Here is a 25,182-nt window from a genome sequence, read left to right on the forward strand (position 1 = left end):
AACACCACTGAATGATACTTACAGAGTTAGAGTGTTTCTTAAACAGAAGAATGTGTGTATCCAAAGGGGAAATTTCAAAGAAAACAAAAAATGGTTCATGAAATTTATGACGTCTTCATAGAAATGTTTATGACATTTTCTGAGGTAGGCGCTGTGTCCAATCCATCTTTCCATCTCCCAGCTCCTGGCACAGTGCATGACATGCATAGCCATTCACTGTTTGTGGAGTGAATACACAAATTAATTTTGGTTTTATTGTGGTAAAATATCAAAACATAAAAGGTAGCATTTTTAAGTGTTCGATTCAGTGGCATTAACTCCATTCACATTGTTGTGAGACCATCACCACCATCCATCTCCAGAGCTCTTTTCTTGGAAAACTGAAACTCTGTGCCCATGAAACACTACCTCCCATTCTCCCTCCCCCAGCCCCTGGCAACCACCCTTCTCCTTTCTGTCTCAGTGAATTTGACTATTCTAGGAATCTCATCGATATCACCGGAATAAGACAGTGTTATCTTTCTGTGCTTGGCTTTTTTCACTGAGCATAATATGTTCAGGGTGCATGTATGTTGTAGCATGTGTCTGAATTTCCTTCCTTTTTAAGGTTGAATAACATTCCTGAACTAATTTAGTAATTACTTTTTAATTAAAATGACATGCTTTCCCAAGTCTAGAGTCTGTAGGGGACCCAGAGGCCCAGTGGCACTATAGACACTGAGGATGATTAACGGTGGGGAGACAGGGGGAGAGCAGGAGTGTGGCTCACAGCTGGGCCTCCATCTCTGAAAAATATCAAGTTGTGTGTTCTGTTTATATGTCAACAGCAGCACCTCTGGAGTTGAAGGAAAGACTTAGAGGTAATATGCTTAGATACGGGTTTCAGAACTTGTGTGAGTTCCTTATCTGGTTTCAAACATGCTGTTAACTCTCACCTGCTGAATCCTACCATCAGATCCCACCATCAAAGTCCAGAGATGCAGAGCAGTGTAGAGGACACGGTGGGTGGCCCTCTACTCAGAGGCCATTCACTGAGGACCCTGTGCAGGTTCTGATCCTTTGGGCATCAGCCCTGACATACCACCACATTCAGCAAAGAGAGACAAAATTATTGCTGAAAGTGTGCCCATATTTCACTCGAATATGAAGGGCTTCTTTATTTGTATTCATTCATTCATTTCTTGATTTGCTGTAGGACTCCCAATTGCTCTTTTGACTCCAACGAGCTAGAGAGAGCCAGCAGGGAACACCGGCAGCTCACCCTCATTCTGTCTTCCCAATCAGCTCTTTATCTCTAAACTAAAAGCCCCAACCTGGCTTACTTGTAATTAGTCCTGAGTGACTGAGGCTTAGAGGAGCGAGCCCGCGTTTGTGGATCGTGGGTGCTATATTACTCTCCATCCTCCCAGCCTACGAATTAAGTCCTATAAAAAAGGAAGAGTTACTATCCCAAACACAGTATCCATCGAACACTCTGTAGGATGGAATATAAATAATTTCCCAAGGGATTTCCAGTCTCTCCCTGCATAGAATAATGGGATTGAACTATCCAGGACCTTCTCAACCAGAGCCTTTCAAAAAATACCTTAGCGAGATCAAACTAACCAGAAAAGGTGGGAAATAACTGAATTTCTCACCTCCTTGATGCCTTACAACCACTAGCAGGTGTTTCTGTGCGGTCTTTAACCATATTAAAAAAACATTGTGAATCTAGAAATATGATTATCACAAGGTGCCTGTGGTCTCCCGGGAAGCACCACTTATTAAGCTTTGCAGAGAGGACCCAGAACTCCAGAGCTGTCCTCAATAACATGAAGTGAACCAGAATCAGTTTTCTTCCATCTCTAGAACCACATTGCTATTCATCTATTTCAAATATCACTTAAGACCACGAGGCCTATTTTTAATAGACTTTATTTTTTAGAGCAGTTTTATGTTGACAGCAAAATTGAGTGTGAGGTACAGAGACTTCTCATATGATACCTATTTTTAAAGTAAAATAATACCATTGCAAGTAAAGATGAGAGAGAACTAATACACGTGTCTTCAGAGGTGAAGACTTAAAAAATTCCATCTACTATTCTGTTTTTTTCCCGTGGAATGAATAAGGAACTATAAGTTACTGGAAAGGGGGAATTTTTCCCATCTCTAGTGTCTGCGATTTAATTTTAAGTCAGAAAACGATGCTATCAAATTTTCTGAGTCTTTTACTTTTCTGCCAATGTATCGAAAGAAACACCAGAGGGCAGTCCTAGTTCTGTGTATTTTTCCTGCTCGTGTATCTGAATTTTTTCCTTTGAAATGACTTCATAGTCGAATGTAGAACATGGGAAGATAAATTAGGACACAGCATACTCTGTAATTTAATCTTCTTTATGAGAGTCCCTCGGCTAACCTCCTTGCTGATGTAAATTTTCTCTCAAGATCCTTAATTCATGCCCCTTCCTTGTGAAAGTGCCTTGTTAAAAGACACAGGCTCTTTTCTCTAATATGTACGATGCATTGTCTGATTATAGGCATTTGTTTCATGGTGTTCCCTCAGGTCAGCTTAGTAAAAGTTGTCAGCATATGAAACTTTGTATGTTGCCAGACAAGAAACTGGAAATTTGTCTCAAGGCTGCTTGTCTAAAAGTGGTGCTTGGTAAACATTAATCTCACTGTGAGGGACCAGCTAATGCAAAGAGACATCAACCTTCCCAGTCAGAGCAAAACCTCAAGTCTGTTTGATTAAGGAATTCATCATATAATTTTTGGAACCATGGCTATTACTTTTAGTATATAATGGTTTGGATGATCAATTCATACACTATGAGAAGCAATGGAAATCCAAAGTAATGAGCTAGCCTTGTAAGGTCCCAGGTAGAAAGTAGTTAACCTGGATTTCCTCTCTAACGACCCTCCCTACTTAAAAGCAGACTGTGAAAAATGTTATATATTACATAAGCACTAGGAGGTAGAAATTGTCTGTTCTGCAAGGCTAAGCTGGTGGACATAGAAATGTGAAATTAGATAGCACAAACTTCTCATTAATGAAGAATAAAAATCAGAAGGTCTAAAAAATTATATCAGTGAGCTATGATCCACCTCAGTTATTCCAGTTTCAGAAGATAATGTTAGCCAGTTCCTGCACAAAGTAGAGCTCAGTAGATGCTGCTGAATGAGCAAATGAGACTCATAGCAACTAACTCTCCACAGTGGAGCCCACAACTCAGAATTAAGCAAGTCTTCTAGGAAGCAAAGAAAGTAGCCTCTACCAGGTCCAGACAACATTCAAGCCAAGGTAGCAGGTGTGTGTTTGCCTCCCAACCCTCCCTAGACTGCATTCCCTAAAGCTATAGTGGGGCTGAGGACAAGACAGAGTGGCTTTAGAGAACCACAAATATTCAGGAATCTCAAGTCAAAAAAATGGTGCAATAACAGAATCAGGGAAGTAGTATCTAATGTGACCACCTGAATTTATAATGATGCTCATCATTATATTGATTTTTCCTCTCTCAGAAGTAACCATGGGCCTCCTGGTTATAAAATTCCATTGCCTCTTAGGAAGAAGTAATGCTCTTCCTATTTTAAGTTGTAGCATCACAAGCTATTATATAGTTATTTGTTTTTAAATTTGTTTTTCTTAGCTTCCATTATCCTTTTATTCTTTCTCCTTTGTTCTCCCTCTCCCTCAACACCCCACCCTTAAAGGTAGGCATTTTTCAATATTCTACCTTCTTTTCATATTCTTTACTATCTCCCTGAATAATTGAATCTATTCTCATAATTTAACCATCATCTGAAGTTAAGGGGTTCAAAATGTTTATCTCTAACCCTGACAATCTTAGAGAACCAATCAGTCCTATATTGTCAACTTCCTACTATCCATGTCTTCTTGGAGACCCCACCACATCCAACATGTCCAGAACCAAATTCATTCTTGCCCCCCTCTTCTGTTCCTGTTTCTCAACTAAGCTAATTATTACCTTTGACTAAGCTAATGATTACCTTAGACAAAGCTAAGCGTTAGATTAACTTTGACTCTTGTTCTCCCTTTCCACTCATTATCTGATTTGTTTCCAAATCATTTCTTCATTTACCCAGCAAATCTCTGTAGAGGGCTACCCTGTGCCAAGGGCTGAGCCAGAGTTGGAGGTGTATTAGTCAGGAGAAGCTGAGTTATGCTGTGTAACAAGCATGCCTAAAAATATCAGTAATTTCCACCAATAACAGCTTTATTTTTCTTTCACATTCATGTTCATTGTAAGTTGGTGGTAGCTCTGATCCATGTTATCTTCACTCCAGGAAGGACCCATATGGGTTTTATGGCAGAGGGAAAGAAATCTCTGGAGAGTCTGACATAGGCATTAAATGCTCCAGCACAAATCAATGGCTAGACTCCATCACATAGCCTCACTCAAGGGAACCAGGAATACAATCTGAACACATACCGAGAAAACAGGCAAACCAGAATGTTTGGAGAACAACTCTAATATAACCATGGGACTGCAATGACAAAGGATAGAGTGTCTTTCTTTGAGAAGTTCCTAGTTCTAGGGAGGGCAGAAAATACTAGAGATGGTCACTGCTCTGTGTGGCGTGGCAAATGACACAACAGTGGCATGGACAGCACTGGATGACACAGGAGTCAGGTAGGAGGGTGTTACTCAAATAATCAGGTCAGAGACTGTTACTTAGGACATATATACAGCCCTGGCTTGCAGGAGGGGAAGAATTGTACCTGATGAAAGGGTTTTATGACCAAGGGAAATAGCACCTGCAGAGTGACATTGTGTCATGAAGAGTCTTTCTCCACAACATCTTTCTAATCCTCTCCCTTCCTTTCACTCCCACCACCATTGCCTTGGTTCAAGTCCTTGCTTGGGAAACCAAACTAGGGCAGAAGCCTTTCCACTACCCATATCCATTCCCTTCCACTGTCTGCATCACTGTCATAATTATTCTTCCAAATTCTTTGTCCAATCATGTCATGCCCTTGTGCAAATTTCTTGGATAACTTCTCCCTTTTTACCTAAAAAACGTTCAGAATTCTCAAGATGACCTGTGCAGCTTTCCATAACCCAGCTCCAATGGCTGTTCAGTCTCCTATTCTACTAACCTTCCTCCATCCAAAATCTAAGCCACACTGTGTCTCCTGTGTGTGTGTGCGTGTGTGTGTGTATTGTGTGTGTGTATTAGGTCCTCCTCCTCCTTGTCTTTTCCCTCTCATCCTCCCATGTAATAATATTTATTCTTAAGGCTCAACTTATTTATTCTAACATTGTTGAGCACTTGCCATATTCTAGCTGCTCTGTGTTAAGTGCTTTATGCTTATAGTTTCCAAACTTGTTTTTTCATGACTCACAATCGGAAATATATTTTATGATCACACTCCAGTACACACACACAGCAAAAGCCTTGTAAACAAAACTTCATTTACTACACATGATGCACTCTGATATTTTCTGTTATATTGGATTTTTTTCTCTTCTTTTATTTTTTAAATGATTTCCAGGCCCACTAAATTGCTTCTATGGACCATATTTTTAAAAATACTGCTTTCATCAGTTAATTCTGATGATTACCTTATGCAAGAGGGGTTGTTTTTATTCTCTTCTCTGTACTGGTGCTGACATGGAGACTGTGCAGCCTGCCCAGGACCATGCAGCTTAGCAAGGTATAGACAGGGTCTGTAGCCCACAGGGGTCTGAGCTCAGGAACCAGGCTCTTCACCCTAACAGCCTACTGCCTTCCCCAGGGAAGCTGGCCCCATCTCGCCTCAGCATCCCCAGCACTGATTTTTAACCTCTCTTTGACGTAACCATAATCTCTTGCATCACTGTTGGAGGGGGGCATAGCTGAGCCCCCGCAGTGGCACGTCAGTTTCTTAAGTACAGGAACCACAGTTAGTTACTATTATACCTTTGGAAACCCCGGTATTATGGTGACATAGTAGATGTTCAGCAAATGCTATGTTGAATTAAATTTTATGGATGATGGCTGTGAGTCAACCAATAGAGGTTAAACTGTATAATGAAGTTTCTACTTAATAAGGCAGGAAAAGTGTGTTATATACATTGGGATGCTTTCCATCCCCTAAGGATTTAGATAAAATGCCTGTGCTTTTGAATCACTGACATGGAAATCATTCTGCCACAGTTCCAGCTAAATGACTTATTGCTGGACCTCTTTATTCTGTAATGGCAAAGCTGTAAATTATGGAGTTGCCAAAAGTCATCCAAAGAATACACAGTCATGTTTCACATACATATACGCAATTAATCACATGTCAGCAGATCTTTTTTGGGCACCTCTGTGTGACAGGCATGCATTAGGCTCTCTATGCTCTTGAGATTAACTGAGCTCTACTCTAGCACTCAGCATCTTATCATATGACTGGGAGAAAACTAGAAAAGTTTCCTTGAGACAGACCTACAGCTAAGCATATGAAAACCAACTCTGGTTTTATAAAATTTCTGGGGAAGTATCAATATATTCTTGAGCTTCCTTAGAAATATCTCAGTATTTCATGGCCAGTTCTGATGAAATATGTTCTAAATCTGCTTTAAATTTTTTGTGCTGCAATTTACATATATTTAGTAGACTCCAACTCTTTGGGGGAGTGAGGGGAAGTACATGCTATCTTTTATAATCTAGTTCTTTAAAAAGATGAAGAACAATAATCTAGTTCTTTATCTATCCTCAATGAACCAGCCAATAACTGCTCAATATTTCTGTTAAGTCCATATTTTAATTTTTTTTAAATCATCATCTGTGGTGCTTCAGTATCATTGGGCATAAAGTGAAGCTGTCCAGTTGCTATAATAGGTCAAAATGCAGGTGACCCCTATGCTAAGGTTGGGAGAAAGCTTGGCCTTTAAAATCCTGAGCCCGATTTTGGACTTTATTGAACAAAGGGAAGCAGAATCATTTATTCAAATGGAATTTCTGTACAGAAACAAGCCCTAAAAATCACTCTTCAAGCCCAGTCTCACAAGATTGCCTGCCCAATTTTGCAGATAAATTGCCAATACACATTCTGGCTTTGAACTGCCATTCATTCCGACTAGACAGCGGTGTAAACTTCTCCACTGCTTCCAAAGTAGCCACAGATGAAAATGCCATTTTTTTTTTTTTTTTTTTTTTTTTTTTGCATTACGCGGGTCTCTCACTGTTGTGGCCTCTCCCGTTGTGGAGCACAGGCTCTGGACGCGCAGGCTCAGCAGCCATGGCTCACGGGCCTAGCCGCTCCGCGGCATGTGGGATCCTCCCGAACCGGGGCACGAACCCATGTCGCCTGCATTGGCAGGCGGACTCTCAACCACTGCGCCACCAGGGAAGCCTGAAAATGCCCTTTTGATCAACTAGCTTTTGGAGTTTTTGGAAGATTCCAGCTTTGAAAACATATCATCTTTTTGACTTGGTCTGATACAGACATGGGGTACTATTTAAGGAAATAAATGGCTTCAGATCGTTTTCAATTAAGAATTAAGAATGGCTATTTTTTCCCCAAAACTATATATTATACCTCTATTACATTTATTACCTAGAACAGCCTTTCTCACAATTTCTTTCTTATATTGTGAGAAGTTATGTAATGCTAAACCAGTTCTTTTGTGCAAAATTTGTTGAATAGCTGATAGCAATCAAGTTAAATTAATAAAGCCTTTTTACAGAGAGATCATTTGTATGGCAGATGGTATGACAACAGGGAAAGGATAAAACAAAACTGTACTAAATGGAGGTGATTTTGTTTGAAAGAGAGTGGGAAATATAAGCATCCTGTAATGTCAGTCTGTCTATTGGGACAATGCCCTGATTCTAAACAATAGCATGGAGAAACTAGTTTCTTTCATGCCTTTTCTGCATATCAACTTTAATTCACTTGCAGAACATTATAACAATAATTTTTATATTTGGGAGACCCAAATTAAAATATTTTATATTTGGAAGTCTTTCTTAAAAGTAGCCCGTAGCCATTTATATAATAGCCAATAGAGTGATCTTGGTAAAGTACAGAGGAAACCACCAAAATTGACTAAGATAAAACAAGTAGCTTTAATATGCTATTATTTCTATGAGAGCTGGCCATCTTAGTCTATTTCATTAGGAAGATCTTTGTGCTGTATTATCTTCTTCTAGAGATGAAAATAATGAAATAAAATGGAAATCAGATCAAAATGTATTATACATAGAAATCTTAAAAGAGATAAATCTTAAATTGATCCAGCTGTTTATTCTTCATGTAACTGAGGCTATTTCTCTGCCACTAAACAGAAAGATTTTATATGCTCTGAAAGAGTCATTGCCCTATAATTAAAAGAGCTATCATTTTGTTTATTCTGCTTTGGAGGTTTTTTTAATCACTGCTGTGAACATTCTATCTCTGAAATCATAGCATTCAATTTTTTTTAAATAGGATGTTAATAATTAGATGTTAAAACTTTTTCAAGTACCATATTTCTTTGATAGAATTAGTGTTTCATTAAAAACTTACTTGAAATTTTTTAAAGTGGAATTCTGTTTATATCCATCAGAAATGCTGAATAATTTGATCTGAGCAGCCTGTGACTCCATAGTCATCCTCTACACGTATTTTTCTGTTGTGGTCAAATAAATTATAGGTCATTATTAAAGTCACTAAGACAACAGACATTTCTCAGTCCATTCCAAAGAGTGGTTAGTGGGTCCCGACCATGCGACGTTCTAGCCTAGATCCCTGGGGGATAAGTGGAGGGCGGAGGGTGAGGCAAGGCCCACTCAGAGAGCTTGAAGCATCCATGGGGGAGTGATGGTAAGAACATACAAGATTATAATCCAAAGGGCACTCTAGGATTGACCCCATACTAGGACACAAAGCAAGCCTCAACATATTTAAGAGTATGGGAATTATTTCAAACATCTTTTCTAACCACACCGGCATGTAACTAGAAATCAACCACAGAAAAGAAATGAGAAAAAAACTATTACATGGAGACTAATCCAAAGGGCAATAATGATAAGGACCCTAAGGGACATATAAACAAAGGGAAAATATAACACCTGATTGAGGGGATTAAAGAAGGCTTTACAAGTTCATCTGTTCAGCTAAATAGTGTAAGAGATTTGAAAATGGATTCAGCCACTATTGGGTAAACATCCAGTTTTATAGAAATTACTAAAGAGCATTTAAAGTAGCTCATTGTGGCTAATTTTATCTTATTTACTGGTTAAAAAGTATCTTAGACATGAAAGGAAAAACAATACACCAGCATCCCAAGACAAGAATAATTCTGGAGTGAAAGTAGGACTGGAAGATGCTGTTCCTCGCCTTTTCATGGGGTGATATTAAAGCACTAGGATAAGACTAACCTAAGCAACCTTCACATCATTTTGAGGAGGATACTACTGAGTTCCTCAGAAATGCATGACTCCACCCCCCAGACCTAAAGCCATAACACAGGAAGGCAGAACACTGGAAATGTGAGCTCTCTGGCTTGAGTGTCGAAAGGTGAATATCGTTAGCTGTATTTTCCACTCTGGGTACAATTTTAGGGAGGCAAGCATGTCAGAAGCCTTGTAAAAACTTGCTATAAATTTTTTTTAAAACAAATGCATGAAGTTCCCATTTATTTTCCTAGGCATTTTACAAATGTGAATTCATGTCCTTGGCTATGACAGGGATAGTTTTAGGAAGGGAATTCAAATGATTTTATTTCTAGATTTTAGTAGGAATCTGTCAGTTGCCTTATTTTAATTTTTCCTCCATTTGCCAAACCATGGTTATAGCTCCTTCCTTGATGAGCAAACTTACCTTATAATCTATACAATGGAATTGAATTCAATAAATGTCTATGAATTCAAACTCAGCAACAATTTATGAGCTTTTATTATTACTAGGCATTGTATTAAGAGCATCTGCACAGCCCAAAGGAAAGGTCTGTAGTCCAGCGAGCTTGTATGACTGGCCCCAGATGTCCTGTACCTGTTGTCAAGCCTCATCATACACATATTTCTAATCACATCAGCCTCCACACTTCCAGTGCAATGGTGTTGGCATAATACCCCAACTACCTCCCAGAGCAAAAACCCATGAACATTTGATTTGAAGTACGATATTTAGCTCAATAGATAAACTACTTACACATTTTATAATTTAAGTGTGTGTCTTGAAAGAATACCGAAGTCTTCCCTCAAGAAAACTATGGACTGTCCCTGTTCCGTGACACCAGCCAAAGAGAACAACCCTGTTCTTCTTATTCAACAATCTCTGATGGACCAAGAAATACATAACTCGGCTGCCACTCGGAGGATTGCAACTGAGAGTGATTAATTAATAATCAATGTCAGTTAACTCTGGATTCTGATAGAATCAGCATATTTAAATACTTTTTAGATGAGAAAGAACAACCTTTTCTCAAATGGCTAACAGGAATTTATGATGGGCACAGAACATTGGCCACCCCAATCCACAAATGCCCTGTCTGCTCCATCATGCTGGCACTGACCAGAATTAGAAATGAGCTGTGGGGCAGAATTTCCCATCAAGAACCAAGCATACACAAGTCATATACCTGGCATCAGAGCTTTCTTCATGTTGCTTGGTTTTGTATTCCCACAGGTCATGAAGTAACACAAGCCTTCCCTTAAAACAAAGGTTTAGCCCAACTATAGTAATCCATTCAAGGTTAATTCATATTGTAGGAATAATAAAATCTTCTGGAATGGCTAATATCTCTATCCTGACTCTGAAAATGATGAGACTAGAGAGTTAAAGATCTACCAGAAAAAAATTAAATATTTAGATATTTAAATATAGAGAAAAGTGTCTTTCTCCCCCTCCCCATAAATTTCTCCTTTTGACAAATTTGATTCATTCATCCCTGAGAAACTACACTGGGAGTTTGTGTTTCTTTATGCTACCATTTCCTATCTTGTTGCCCTTAGAATGTAGCTCTGCTTTGTTATTTTCTATTCTATTTTCCATTCTATCCCTCCATGCTCATTTAATGCTTCAAAGTCTTTGAAGGATCAGCCTAGCTGAAGTATCAGGAAAAATCCAGAAGTAAAATCAATCCCTCTCACTGAGCATTCCCAGTATTTGGGAGGTAATATCATACAATGGAATGCAGGTAGAAATTGGCAAGTCAGTTTAAACATGATTCAATCCTTGTGTTGGAAAATCTGGTATCCAATAAGAAGAAAATTAAGGAAATGTAAATATAATCAATGCTATTATACATCATATAAAATTTTAAGGAAAATGTCCCATAAGGAAGTAATACTCATCCTCCCTCTTTCCCAGAACAAACATGTTTGGCTGAGCATTGAGAAGAGTTTAAACAAATAGATTTGCTTCACTACCCTGAATGGGTTTCTGATTAACATTTTCCCCATTAACTCTTTTTCTCTTACCTGTTGCCACCTCTTGAACTTGTTAGCAATGGTTGAATTTTGCACCATCTATGGATAAGTAATGCTCTTTAAAACAAATATTATATAATTTTCAGTACCCCCCTCTATTGGAGACATCTCATACCTGCGGGCATCCCTCTGGAGACAGCTAGCCTTGCTCTCCCTCACAGCGTCCACGTGTGAGCATCCTTAACCAAGCACCTGCAAGTGACAGCTAGTCCTAGCACAGCCTTCTCTGCTTTTGTGAGCAGGGCTAGCCTTTAGCCTTCTCACATGTGACTCACCTATCTCCACGGTGAGTTCAAAGGCCCCTACCGCCCATAGGTGGGAATGTACACAGACATCTCTCAACAAAAATATCCTATTCTTGACTCAGCTTCTTACGGGACCCAGAGATAAGTGACGGTCAGAACATTAGAATCAGAAATCCCTGCATAGGTGGTCTCACATTTTTGTAAGGAAAGAAAGTACTGGCATCTTTGGGACTATTCTCACCTCTTAAGGACACTGCTAAAACTTCATGATAACAGGAAAAGTCACATTTAATATCCAGTTACATATATAACAAAGAAAACGAATCAACTCTTCAATTATTTAAATTGTTCAGTCAATTTTCTGCTTGCCCTGCTACTGAGACCAAAAAACTGGTGCCCAATTTTATGGCAGTCATCAGGGGAGCATAGTGGCAGCACCAGTGCAACCAATTTTCCCAAATAACCAGTAGGAACCCCTGAATAGCTTGACTCTAATTTTCTATCCTAATCCTTAGAGAAAGGTCATTCCAACTGGGGGAAGTTTTTATAAATAAACCTCTTTTACTTCAACTTTTGGTTAATCTTCTCTGTAAATGGTGAAACAGATATCGTTGCATAAGAAATCATAGTTTTATCATTGATTTTAGCTATGCTCAGGTAATTTTCAGGTATGTTTCAGGTAAAACCTAACTAAATAAGGGCCAATTGTAGCTTATAGACAGGATAATGATTGAGCTTTAACTAAGGACTCTGCACTCTTCATGGAAAATTTTGTAAATATATTTTAAAGCTCTGTTGAAGCTGAATGTTCAGTAAGCGCAATTGTTATAATTTGCACATCGTAAGCTTTGTAAAATTAATTTGGCAAGAACATTGCCTTCGAACATTACAGAACACAAGTACACATAGTCTTGGGATTGTCTTCTTGGTTTTCCAGGAAACAAGTCAAATTCCCTCTGAACTTCTAGAGGAATTAATGTTCCCCATGATTTTCTATCACGGAGTCAGGCTGGTATGCCTAAGGGGATGGGGGTTGGGTGGCTAAAGTGGGGCAAGTGGAGTACAGATGCACAGATGCACCCTAGCACGTATGCACATCTGAGCACTCTGTGCAAGAGTCCCATAGTCTCCCTTTAATCATCTGCACTAGGTATCTGTATGTTAAATAGTTGACAATGGGAAATTCTCTGACATTATTTTTTTGTTGAGAGAGCATAGGTTTTGTGACAATTAGGAGGTATATTAACACTTGTGTCCCCTGTTTAATTGCAGAGCTGGGGCTGCAGCTTATGCAGCCTCGTGACCTACATAAGGTTTACTTTACAGCTCACAAGGGTAAAAGTAAGCTCTTCACGTGTTTGATTGCTTGCAATTGGCAGCATGGGGTGTGAGGAAGCAGCATTGGACTTGAATCAGAAGCCCTGAGCTTGAGTCTCTGCTCACCCTTGTCTGGCACAGTGACCTCAGTGAGTCACTTACTCTGGACTTCAGTTTCCCTACAATATGGATAGGCTGAGAATTTTCCAGATCTTTAAGTTCTAGTTCCTTTTGGGCTACCAATTCCTTCTTCAATTTATGTCTCTCTTCTCAACTTTACTACCACTGTCAGTAGGAACCAACACTTTGTTAAGAAATCTCCTCTGCTAAACATCCAATTTCATCACTTGCAGGTTCTACCTTCCACAAAATACTAGAACATGACCACAATTCAGCCAGGTTCTTTACCACTTTGTAACAAGGATTGCCTTTTCTCCGTTGTCCAATAACATGTTCCTGATTTCCACCTGAGACCTCACTAAAATGGCCTTTACCATCCGCATTTCTACCAGCATTCTGCTCATTATTATTTGCGTATTCTCTAAGAAGACTGAGACTTTTCCCTCAGCTCTCCTCTTTTCTTTCTGAGCTCTCACCAGAATCACCTTTGGTGAGCACCTCATGGCAATCTCAGCTTGTTCTATCACCAGCCTCAAAACTCCTCCAGCCTCTACCCATTTCAAAGCCACTTCCACATTTTTAGGTATTTATTACAGCAGCACCCCGTTTCTCAGTACTAATTTCTATGTTTGTCTGCCTTGACTGCTATTTTGTTATTAAGTTCATAGATGTTTAGGATTGTTGTGTCCTCTTGATGAATTGATTCCTTTATCATTATAAAATTACTTTCTTTATCAGTGGTAATATTCTCTGCCCATAAATCTACTTTGTCTGATACTAATATAGCCATTGCAACTTTCTTTTGATTGGTGTTAGCCTGGGATAGATTTTCTGTCCTTTTATTTTTGACCTACTTGTATTTTTATATTTGAAAAGCATTTTTTGTTGGCAGCATATAGTTAGGTATTACTTTTATATCCAGTCTCAAAATCTCTGCTTTTAATTAGGATTTTAGATCATTTACACTTAAAATAATTATAGGTATATCGACGTAGGTTTAAATCTATAATCTTGCTACTTTTTTATTGTCCTATTTGTTTCCTCCTTACTCCTTTTTAGACTTCTTTGGATCAACTGAATATTTTTTATAATTCTATTTTATTTTCTGTTGTCTCATTAGTTTTATTTTACTCTTATTTTGTAACTTTAGTGGTTTCTTTGGGATTAATGCCTTTTCATTCTACATTCAAGTGATATTATGTACTTCACGTACAGTTTGAGAGCCTTACAATACCACGCTTCCATTTTTTTTCCCTTCCTAACATTTGTGCGATTGTTTTTATACATTTTACTTTTATATATTTTATGGACCCCACACTACATTTTTATTATCTTTTAATTATGAATTATCTTTTAATGAGATGTAAATAATAAAAGATCATATGTATTTATTTACATTGTTACCATTTCTGGTATGTTACATTCCTTTGTGTAAGCTTATATTTCTACCTGGTATCATTTTTCTTCTGCCTGAAGAACTTTCTTTAACATTTCTTGTAGTGTGGCTCTGCCGATGATTAATTCTTTCAGCTTTTTCTATATTTGAAAAAGTCTTTTAATCTCTTTCATTTTAAAATATGTTTGTTGAATATAGAATTCTAGGTTGACTTTTTTCTTTCAAAACTTTGACACTGTTGTTCCACTGTCTTCCTACTTGGTGTCTTAGTCAGCGTGGGCTGTTATGACAAAAATGCCATAGATTGGGTGCTTTTAAGCAACAGAGGCTTATTTCTCACAGTTCTGAAGGCTAGAAATCTGAGATTATGGTACCATCATGGTAGGTAAGAGCCCTCTTCCCGTTTGCAGATTCCTCATTGTATCCTTACATGGCAGAAGGGGGCAAGGGAGGTCTCTTGGGCCTCTTTTATAAGGGCGCTGATCCCATGGGTGCCCTTCACCTCCCAAAAGCCACACCTTGGGAGTGTGGTTTCAGTATATGAATTTAGGGGGGACATTCAGACTATAGCACTTGGATTGTTTTTGACAAGAAGTCTGTGACATCTTTATTTTTGTGCCTGCATATATAATATATCTTTTCTCTGGCTACTTTTAAGATTTTCTCCCTATCACTGGTTTTGAGCAATTTGATTATGATGTGCTTTGGTGTGGTTTTCTTCATATTTTTGTGGCTGGGTTTTATTGAGATTTTTGGTTTTCTGGGTTTATAGTTTTCATCAAATTTGGAAAATTTTCAGCCACTATTTCTTCAAATGTTTTTTCTATCCTGCCTCTTTTAGTGATTCCAATTACACGTATGTTAAGCTGCTTGGTGTTGTTCCATAGCTCACGAATGCTGTGTTAAATTTTGTATTCTCTTTTATCTCTGTGTTCCACCTATTAATATATCTTCAAGTTCACTAACCTTTTTTTTTTCCTGCAAGATCTCATCTGCTAATAATCTAATCCAGTGTATTTTTCATCTCACATATTGTAATTTCATCTCAAGTTTGACTTGGGTCTTTTTATATCATTCATGTATCTATTTAGATTTTTTAATATCTGGTTATAATACAATTATAATAACAGTTTTAATGCCCTTGTCTGCTAAATCTAATATCTGTGTCAATTATGGGTCAATTTTTTTTTTTTTTTGTGGTACGTGGGCCTCTCACTGTTGTGGCCTCTCCCATTGTGGAGCACAGGCTCCAGACGTGCAGGCTCAGCAGCCATGGCTCACGGGCCCAACCACTCCGCAGCATGTGGGATCTTCCTGGACCAGGGCATGAACCCACGTCCCCTGCATCGGCAGGCGGACTCTCAACCACTGGGCCACCAGGGAAGCCCTATGGGTCAATTTTGATTGATTAAATTTTATTTTTTTCACGAGTCCTGTTTTCTTATTTGTTTCTTTGCATTTCTGGATTTTTTTTTTTTTTTTTTTTGCCTCTGAGTCCTTGTGGGATTTATTATTATTATTATTATGATTATTCAAACAGAAATTCACAAAAATTATAATCATCCTTGTGGAATTTTTTATAGCAGCTTTTTAAAAATTTATTTTATTGAAGTATAGTTGATTTAAAGTGTTGTGTTTGCTGGGTCATATGGTAGTACAGAGTGAAGTAAGTCAGAAAGAGAAAAACAAATACCATATGCTAACATATATATGGAATCTAAAAACAAAAAAGGTTCTGAAGAACCTAGGGGCAGGGAGGAATAAAGACACAGACATAGAGAATGGACTTGAGGACACGGGGATGGGGGGAAGGGGGGGAAGGGTAAGCTGGGACAAAGTGAGAGAGTGGCATGGACATACATACACTACCAAATGTAAAAGAGATAGCTAGTGGGAAGCAGCCACATAGCACAGGGAGATCAGCTCGGTGCTTTGTGTCCACCTAGAGGGGTGGGACAGGGAGGGTGGGAGGGAGACTCAAGAGGGAGGGGATATGGGGATATATGTATACGTATAGCTGATTCATTTTGTTATACAACAGGAACTAACACAACAGTGTAAAGCAATTATACTCCAATAAAGATGTTAAAAAAGATGTTAATTTCTGCTGTACAGCAAAGTGATTCAGTTATACATATATATATTATTTTTCATATTCTTTTCCATTATGGTTTATCACAGGATATTGAATATAGTTCCCTTTTTGTTTATCCGTTCTATATATACTAGTTTGCATCTGCTAATCCCCAACTCCCAATCCATCCCTCCCTCACGCCCCTCTCCCTTGGCAACCACCAAATCTGTTCTCTATGTCTGTGAGTCTGTTTCATAGATAAGTTCACATGTGTCCTATTTTTAGATTCCACATATGATATCAATCATATGGTATTTGTCTTTCTCTTTCTGACTTACTTCACTTAGTATGATAATCTCTAGCTCCATCCATTATAATAGCTTTTATGAGTTATAATTCACATACCATGAAATTCATGCTTTGAGAGTATACAATTCAGTGGCTTTTAGAATATTCAGAGAGTTGCACAATCCCCATCATTATCTAATTTTAGAACATTCATAATCCCCCCCAGAAAAACCCATACCCAATAGCAATCTATCCCCGGTCCTCCTCTCTCCCACCCTGCCCCTGGCAACCACTAATCTACTTTCTGTCTCTGGGGATTTGCCTATTCTGGACATTTCATACAAGGTAACCATAAGTGTATAGTTTCTTGTGATTGGCTTCTTTCACTTAGTATAATGTTTTCAAGACCCATCCAAGTTAAGCATGTATTGGTACTTCATTTTTTCTATTGCTGAATAATCCTCCATTGTTTGGATGCAAAACATTTTATCTGTTCACAAGTTGCTAGATAGTTGGGTTATTCATATCTAGAAAATTTTTATTGAATGCCAAACATTGTGACTTTTACCTTACAGGGTACTGGATATTTTTATTCCTGTAAAAATTTTGACTTTTATTCTTAGATGCAGTTCAGTTCCTTGATGACAGTTTGATCTTTATGAATCTTGTGTTTAATATTTGTTAGGCGATACCAGTATGGTGTTCAGTCTAGGGCTAATTATTCCCCACCACCAAGGTAAGACCCTTAGGCACTATGTCCAATGGTTCCATGGATCTCGAGCGCTTCCAGTCTGGCTGGTGGGAGCAGGCACTATTCCCAGCCCTGCGTGAAAGCTGAGCACCGGGACGTCCAATCCTTTCAGGTGGTTCTTTCCCTGGCCTCAGATAGTTTCTCCTCATGCACACATCTGCTCAGCTGAAGACCCAGTGGGACTCTCTTCAGTTTCTCCATGTAGCTGTCTTCCCGGTGCTCTGTCTTGGGGACTCCAGCCCTCTTCCAGGCTCTCAGCTCTGTCTCCTTGACTCACGGAGGCTGCTGGACTCTTCCTGGGTTCCCTTCTCTGTGCCATGGCCTGGCAACTCTCACAAAAATGTAGCAACCCTGCAACTGTTGGCCTCACCTCATTTATTTCCCATATTTCAGGGAGATGATCACTCTCCTTCATTACCTGATGTGCAATGCCTTTAAGGTTGTTTCCTATATTTTGTGTGTTCTTTGGTTGTCTCAGGTAGAATGGTCCATTTGGTTCTTGTTATTCCACCCCAGCACAAAACAGCCGTGCCGTGACCCATAATGTAAAGGGTTAAATTACTCATTGGTGGCTGTCATAGCTGCTGCATAGACAAATTCAGACTATGTAGATATTGCAGATCCAGCCTTTTAGAGAGGGATGAGAGGTGGCTTTTGTTTCTTATAACAGATAATGTGTTAATAAGCATTCCTTTAGGAGATCCATTTGTGCCATTGGCCTCCTTGAATGTGGGAACATTTATGTCTCCTCTCACAGGTGATCAGCGAGTTTGAAGCCTCTCCTGACTCATTTTCCTACAGAATTCCTAACCTGAGTCGGAATCGGCAGTACAGCGTCTGGGTGGTGGCCGTGACCTCAGCCGGGAGAGGCAACAGCAGTGAAATCATCACAGTGGAGCCAGTAGCTAAAGGTATGCCACCCATTATGGTAAGGGCCTCATTGCCTGTGACTGTTCGACTGGTTTTAAGTCACTATTCTCTCTGAAATAAAGCTTAAAATGCCCTAAAGATCAAGTAAACCAGAATACCATGTGTTATCACATTTCAGCCCAAGAAATAGATTTGCTGCTAGCTGGCACTGGGCTTTTGTGCAAATCAGGAAAGCATCCTCCTAAGGATGAGTGGCTTTACAACTTCCAGTGCCTTGAGGGAAATTAGGAGAAAGAGCCCCCATTCACCCCTTTGGGTAGGTGAAAATCACTGCATAACAGCTTCCCAAGCAAGTTCTAGTATCTTCAAAATCAGGTCTGGTGCTTCTTAAAGAGAAATGTCTATTTTTTGGTCTATGGAATTTAGAGACCTATGAATGTAAGACAATCATTAGTTCTTCTTCTATTGATGGAATGCTGTATACAAAGACCTTAAGGAACAAAAGGAAGTTTGCTTTAAGAAGAAAAAGTTCCTAAAAGTGAATATAATATCTTCACGTTGAAATGTTAAATCTGGCCCTAAAAAGCACGTATAGACACAGAATTATTCCACTTATTCTACTTCTGGTCATTGCTACCATGTGGCGGTTAGAGTCCCCCTAAATTCGCCCTTGTCATGAATAAATGCGTTTACCTCACAATTCCAGGCCGATAGGAGTTGTCCCGGGTTTGGGAATACGCCACATTGGCAGTTTATTACTCATAAGGTTTCTACGTGCCTGAAAGAGAAAATAAACATTACAAGATTCCAACTTGCCCTCTAAGAGTGCTTGATAACATGCTGGTAATGTGACAGCTAAGAAAGAGGCAGAATAAAGTGGTGAAGGAAAAAGAGAGTGGTGTCACATTTTGAACATACGTTCAAATAGGAAATAAGTGTATTGTTGGTGAGGAATATAAATGGTGGATTTTTTTTGTCTCTTGTACTGTTTGATCATAATATCCAGCTACCCCCAACATACACTTTCTAACGCTTAGAAAACAGTGATTATCAAAGGGCATCAGGACTGTGGGATTTAAAACAAAGAAATGCAACATATGATGTAGGGTTAGAGATAGCCTCACCTCTTCTGTACTCTTGTTCATTCAATGTTACGTCTCCAGACCCAGCCAGGAATGGCTTGGCTAAGGTAGAGGGCAAACAACTGGAAAGTGGCTACTTCCACGGGAATAGGACTTGTCTGGGGATATCGGGTGCCATTTGGTCATTTAATAAACCATTTTGAGCGCTTGGTGTATGTCAGGCATTATGCTAGCAGTACAGGGGTGATTTTGTCAAGGGAGCCTGACTGCTGTAGCAAAAAATCCTGTAAGTGTCAGTGACTTAACCTGATAACCCAGACCAAAACAGATGTTTCTGGACTGGGTGGCTTTCCTGGGTGGCTCGTTCCACATGGTGACTCAGGGATCCTGGCCTCTTCCACCTTGTGATTTGAGATCCTGGGTCCTTTATGTCCAGCCATGTAGATGGAGAAAGAGAGCATGGAGTCTCATAAAGAAGGTTTTCACCGGCCAGATGTGGACGTGTTTACTTCATTTTTACCCATATTCCATTGTATAGAATGAAACATGGGTCGCACCTAATTTCAGAGCAGAGCTTGGAGATGAAGCCAGGCTGAATGTCCAGAATGAAAAGGAAACAGGGTGCGGTGAGCACACAGGAGTCTCTTCTAAGGAGTATATACAACACACGTGTTTACTCTCTGCCCTCTTGGAGCTCAAAATCGGGTGGGGACACAGTAAACAGAGCATCACAAAGATACATGTATAATTGCAAACGTCAATAAATGCTTTAGAGAACCCCCTTTGGAACAGACCCCACTTAGAGCCTTGGCCACCCAAGGACAAGTAAATGCAGTTACGTGGCAAGGGAAGAAGATGCGTCCCAGTGTTCAAAGGCCTCCAGTCTAGGAAGAGTTACGTGTGTCGGAGGTCTGGATGCTGGACCCGTGGGTCTGGGGAGGGGGCAGTGGTCTCAGGAGAGCCAGGGGGAAGGCAAAGGCCTGGCAGGGCTAGGCCTTCAAGGCTGTGTTAAGGATTTCAGACTCGACTCTAAGCAAAATGGAAAGACACTGTGGAGTCTGAGCCAGAGGAGGGACGTGATCCTATCTTTGTGTGTGCACGTGGATTAAGATGTCTTCTTAGAACAGCTTTAGGTTTACGGAGAAATTGTGATGCTAGTAAATAGAGTTGTGCACTTCACGTCAGGTTTCTCCATCGCTGACATCTTCCATCAGTAGGTGTACTCGTGACAACTAATGGCAGGTGTGTTTGAAGACCATGCTGATGTCTATATCCTGAGTGGATCACAGGGAGGTAAAGGTGGGAAACACAGGAGGCCAGACAGGAGCCCGAGCAGCCAGGCAGTGTGGCCTGGGCTAGCGTGGTAGCAGAGGGGCCTGAAAGGTGTGTCCTGGGTGTAGAAGTGATGGGACTCAGTGGACGATATGCGGGGGACAGGGGGAGAGCCGGAACGAACAAGCAAATCTAGCGCGCGTTGTTGTAGGTGGTGGTGTCATGTACTGGAGAGGATGACCGTGGAGGAAGGGGTTTGTGAGGCAGGTGAAAGGATATGGGGACATTTTGGACACATCCAGTCTGATGTGACTGAGAGCCATCCACTGGAGATCCTGTGCCATTGGGCGAGTCCTGACTCTTCAGAGACATCTGGCAGGAGGCAGAGAAGGAGTGGGGTTGGCACCCAGGCACCCCTCACACCTGGGCTGGGGAGAGCCCACCTGGACCGCAGAGGGAGGCGCAGAGTCAGGTCCAGGGGTAGCTGGAAGCACATGTCGGCTTGCACTGGGGAGGGAGAGGCCCGGGAGCTGGCAAAGAAGAGGGTGTCAGGCCAGACAGGCAGGGGCAGGACCAGGAGGGCGACGTCGGGAATTCGGCAGAGATGCTGCTGCCGGGAGACCAAGGGAAGCAAGACTGGCAGTGCCCTTGGGTCTGGCCACGCGGGAGACCTCAGGGACCTTCCAGAGAGCATTTGTGGTGGGGTTCAAGGACCGGGTGACAGGAGAAAGTGGATGGGAGGTGGGGCAGCAGAGGGACTGAGCAGAACATTCTCTAAACGTATATCACCAGGAAGAAGTGACAGGAAGGAGAAGTGGGAGCGAGGGCAGGGTCTCACCCCAGGCAAGACTCTGGTTTCTGAGGTTTACCGTGTCAGCTGCAGAGCACGCCGTGTGGCCGTGGGAAGACTCCATGGACAGGGAGGGGTGGGTAATACAAGATAAGGAGCCGACGGCCGCGGGATGAGCTTTGGAGAAGGAAACACAAGGGGGTTTCGAGATCCAGGGGCAGGAAATGCGAAGCTCCCGGCTGGGGTCTTCCAGTTTCTGTATCAAGTATCAGGCAGTTTGGGGCTGTGAAGGAAGGACCAGAAGTTTGAGAAAAGAAGGGACAACAGGAAGTCATCATTGCAGAGAGGCGGGAGGAAACTTACTAACGAAACTGGCACTGGCTGGGAGAGTGGAGAGGCCAGGTGAGGTTGGTGACTGTAAATCGACGGGGGTTCCCAGGTTCCCGGGTACGTGGATTTCTCCAGAAATGTTCAGCTTCTCATGCTTAAATGGGGTTCACCCAGAGTTAGGGTTGATCTCCATGGGTTTTCCAGAAAGGGGCTGAGCTAGGGAACACCTCCGGGGTGGAGCAGACGTCCGGCTGGCAGGCACCACCCAGGAGCCCCAGACCCTGGCAAACCATAAACCATAACGGCCGAAAGGTCCAAGCTGGACAGACGGGGCCACCCGCAGGCTGAGGAAGCTGGTGCCGCTTGTTTTGCAGTTGTCGGAAGATAAAGGCAGGCTGGCAGCAGTGGCAGATCTGGGGGGTCCAAAAATCCAGGGTGAAGTTCAGGAAGAGGGGCTGCTGCTTTGATGCAGGGAGCAGCAGAATGAAACCACACACCCAGTCCTGGGGGAACGGCATCCTGGGAAGGAGCCCAGGGCCGGGGCTGGGGCGTGGGGGGAGACCCAGAGCACATGGCCCGTGGCTGGAGCAGCACAGGAGCTGGGAGGGGTGTCCAGGTTGCTAGTGGGCTACGGTTTCTCATCAGAATCACCTGAGGTGCTTGTTCAAAGACAGACCCCCGGAGCCCACCCAAGATCTGCCGCATCACAGAGCATCACAGGCAAAGATGCTAGGTAATTCTCTCGCCTGCTCCAGTCTGCTTAGTCTTAGAATTTCAGAGTAGGATCCTGTGAATTCCAGCTTCCACAAACGGACATTAATTCTAGAAAGCGGCTGTGCTGGGCTTGAAGATGAAGTGGTTTTAGCCAGTGTTTTTCAAAAGCCTAGTGGAAAACCACTCATAAGTCCTGGAATTAATTTTAGGCATTACAGCCGGCATATTAAAGAACTAAAATGAAACAGAGTCAAATGGGCTAGACTAGCTAGGCTTGAAAAGAAAGTAGATAATATCAGAATGCATCATACACAGTAAGCATGAATGTGTGGAACTTTTCTACGTACCTGTGTTTTCATTTACACACACATTAGGTGTGCAGCTTCTGGGATTCAATGTCAAATATATTTCTTACAGGGGGAGGGGCTGTTAGAAAGCTTGAAAGCCCCCCAACTCTAGCTGGGTTTCCCTAATCACCCCCATTTTGCTGCAAGGATATTCCTCATCATAAAAGGATGGTCTGAAGGGTTTGAAAGGGAAAATGCCAAACTTCCAATGTCAGAAATCCGATGCTACCTGCCCGGGATATTTTTGTTACCGTGACAGAAAATCAGAAAGGTCAGTAAGTGATAAAGCGGGCTCTGCCCTGGAATACTCCATTTCCAGGTGAAGGGTGCTATCCGTGAGCCACCTCCGAAGACCCTTCTCTAAGGAGGAAGAGCTGCAGCTTCCCCTGCAGGCAGGGAACGCTGCTTCAGACACATGGGTGGCTTTTGCTCTAACAACAAAAATCAGAGCGGTCTGGCAGACCTCAGTGATGAAAGCTTTGTGCTCTAGACCAGGCTCTGGGAACTCCACCTTTCCTGGCATTCCAGCACTCTCCTGAGAAGTCCTCTCCCCACATCTGCCGGCCAGTCTCAACCCTCAAGCCCAAAATGGTGCAGGGGTGCCAACACTGGTCCCATCTTTATGGGTCCATCATCAGATTGGAGCTGCCTTCCACCGGTGGGCTCCTTGTCTGTGCATCCAGATGGGCTGAGCTTCTAGAGAGTGGCCCAGAAAGCAGTGTCCCAGTGAAAGGCAAAGTCCGGGCACATCATTCAACCTCTGGAGGACTCGTATCTTGGCATCTCTGTCAGCTTCTGTGTCTCACCCAAGAAAGTGGCACTAGGAGCCTGTCAGTACAGGGCCCCTCTGGTCTCCAAGGAGGCCCCTGCTGACATGGGGCTGCCCTGGGCTTTTTCCTCTCCACTTCCTGGGCCCTGCAGCCACTTTGGGATTGTACCAGGGCCCATGTCCCCAGGAGATGCCCCTGTTGCAGCATCTGAATCACGGCCCCAAGCAAACGGTGGTTCTTCAAGAGAGGCCAGTCCGGAAATGTGTTTTCCTTAACGTTTGTGCTGAAGATCGAGCTGATATAATAAAGTCGGGAAAGTACCACAAAATCGATAAATAGAAGTCGTTACAGTTTTACTTCTTCCCGTCTTGGGACTTTATGTTTTGTTTTGTCTATTCTCTCAGATATTACGAGTATGTTTTAATGTGCAGTTTTGGGCATTGAGAGAAATTGCTTAATAAGTGCTTTGAAAAATAACTGGGCTCATAGAAAGCACATCTTGGAGCTGCTGGGCTTACGAAGCCCCAAGTGTTTCATTTGAGGTCCTTGTGGTTTAGTCAATACAAGGGGATAAAATGCTACAATAGGGGTTTTCAGCAGTTTGTATGTTCATACAATGAACATCCCTTAGATGCGCTCTGATACCAAGAATAGTGTCGACAGGTGTGACATTGATTGGCAGAGATACACTCTCCTTTCTGGGGTGTTGCTGGCTTGGGGAGGATCACCTTGGCCTCTGTGTAGATGACTCTGTGTAGTTACTGGGCTTCTGCTCTGTTTGGTGGTTCAGCTCCCGCACGAATCCTGACCTTCAGTGGCACGGTGACTACTCCATGGATGAAAGACATCGCCTTGCCTTGTAAAGCTGTTGGGGACCCTTCTCCTGCGGTAAAGTGGATGAAAGACAGGTAACCAGTAACCCAATGTATGCCCTCAGTACATCAGACACACCGTGCTGAGTCTGGTGGTCTAATTTTGTATATTTACACTCTTGAAAGCTCCAGGAAAACTACCCACTCTTCTGCGATAGAGAGGAAGCTGGTTGAGGGTGATGGCGGAAGAATCTCAGCTTTAACACTAAAAGGATCGGATCTATCTTGTCAATTCTCTAAAAATTCTGAGCTTTACATTCATAAGACAATGCTTCCGAGGAGAATAGTCTAGCCAGCCCAGTAATCTCCGTGGAAGCTTCCTGTACCTTATCATGAAAATCTCCTGTATATCTGAGATGAACGTATCCAAAGTGACTGGAGAATTAGCACTTATCTCTTCTCCTTCCAAGATAACGGACCAATTAACACTAACTCAAATGCTCTGAGAAATAACTTTAAGAAATGGAATGCATTAAGACTTAGCTAATATAAAATCTGGTTTTCCGTGCTCAGTAGGAATTATTACAACAACAGCAGATGAGATGGAAGGGAGGAAATGGGC

The 25,182-nt window shown here is 41.6% G+C and overlaps 1 protein-coding gene across 1 annotated transcript in view; it reads left to right on the plus strand.

Annotated features, from left to right (window-relative positions):
* The window catches only part of DSCAM (DS cell adhesion molecule), a gene marked incomplete at its 5' end in the record, with an annotated part of 743,491 nt that overhangs the window by 656,553 nt on the left and 61,756 nt on the right, over positions 1–25,182 (plus strand). The window contains 2 exons of the mRNA XM_060009865.1: positions 18,331–18,484; positions 24,539–24,656. Coding sequence (XP_059865848.1) covers positions 18,331–18,484; positions 24,539–24,656 — 272 coding nt within the window. The remainder of the gene's footprint in view (positions 1–18,330; positions 18,485–24,538; positions 24,657–25,182) is intronic.

This window comes from Delphinus delphis, chromosome 4 (assembly GCF_949987515.2).
Source record: "Delphinus delphis chromosome 4, mDelDel1.2, whole genome shotgun sequence".
NCBI lineage: Eukaryota > Metazoa > Chordata > Mammalia > Artiodactyla > Delphinidae > Delphinus > Delphinus delphis.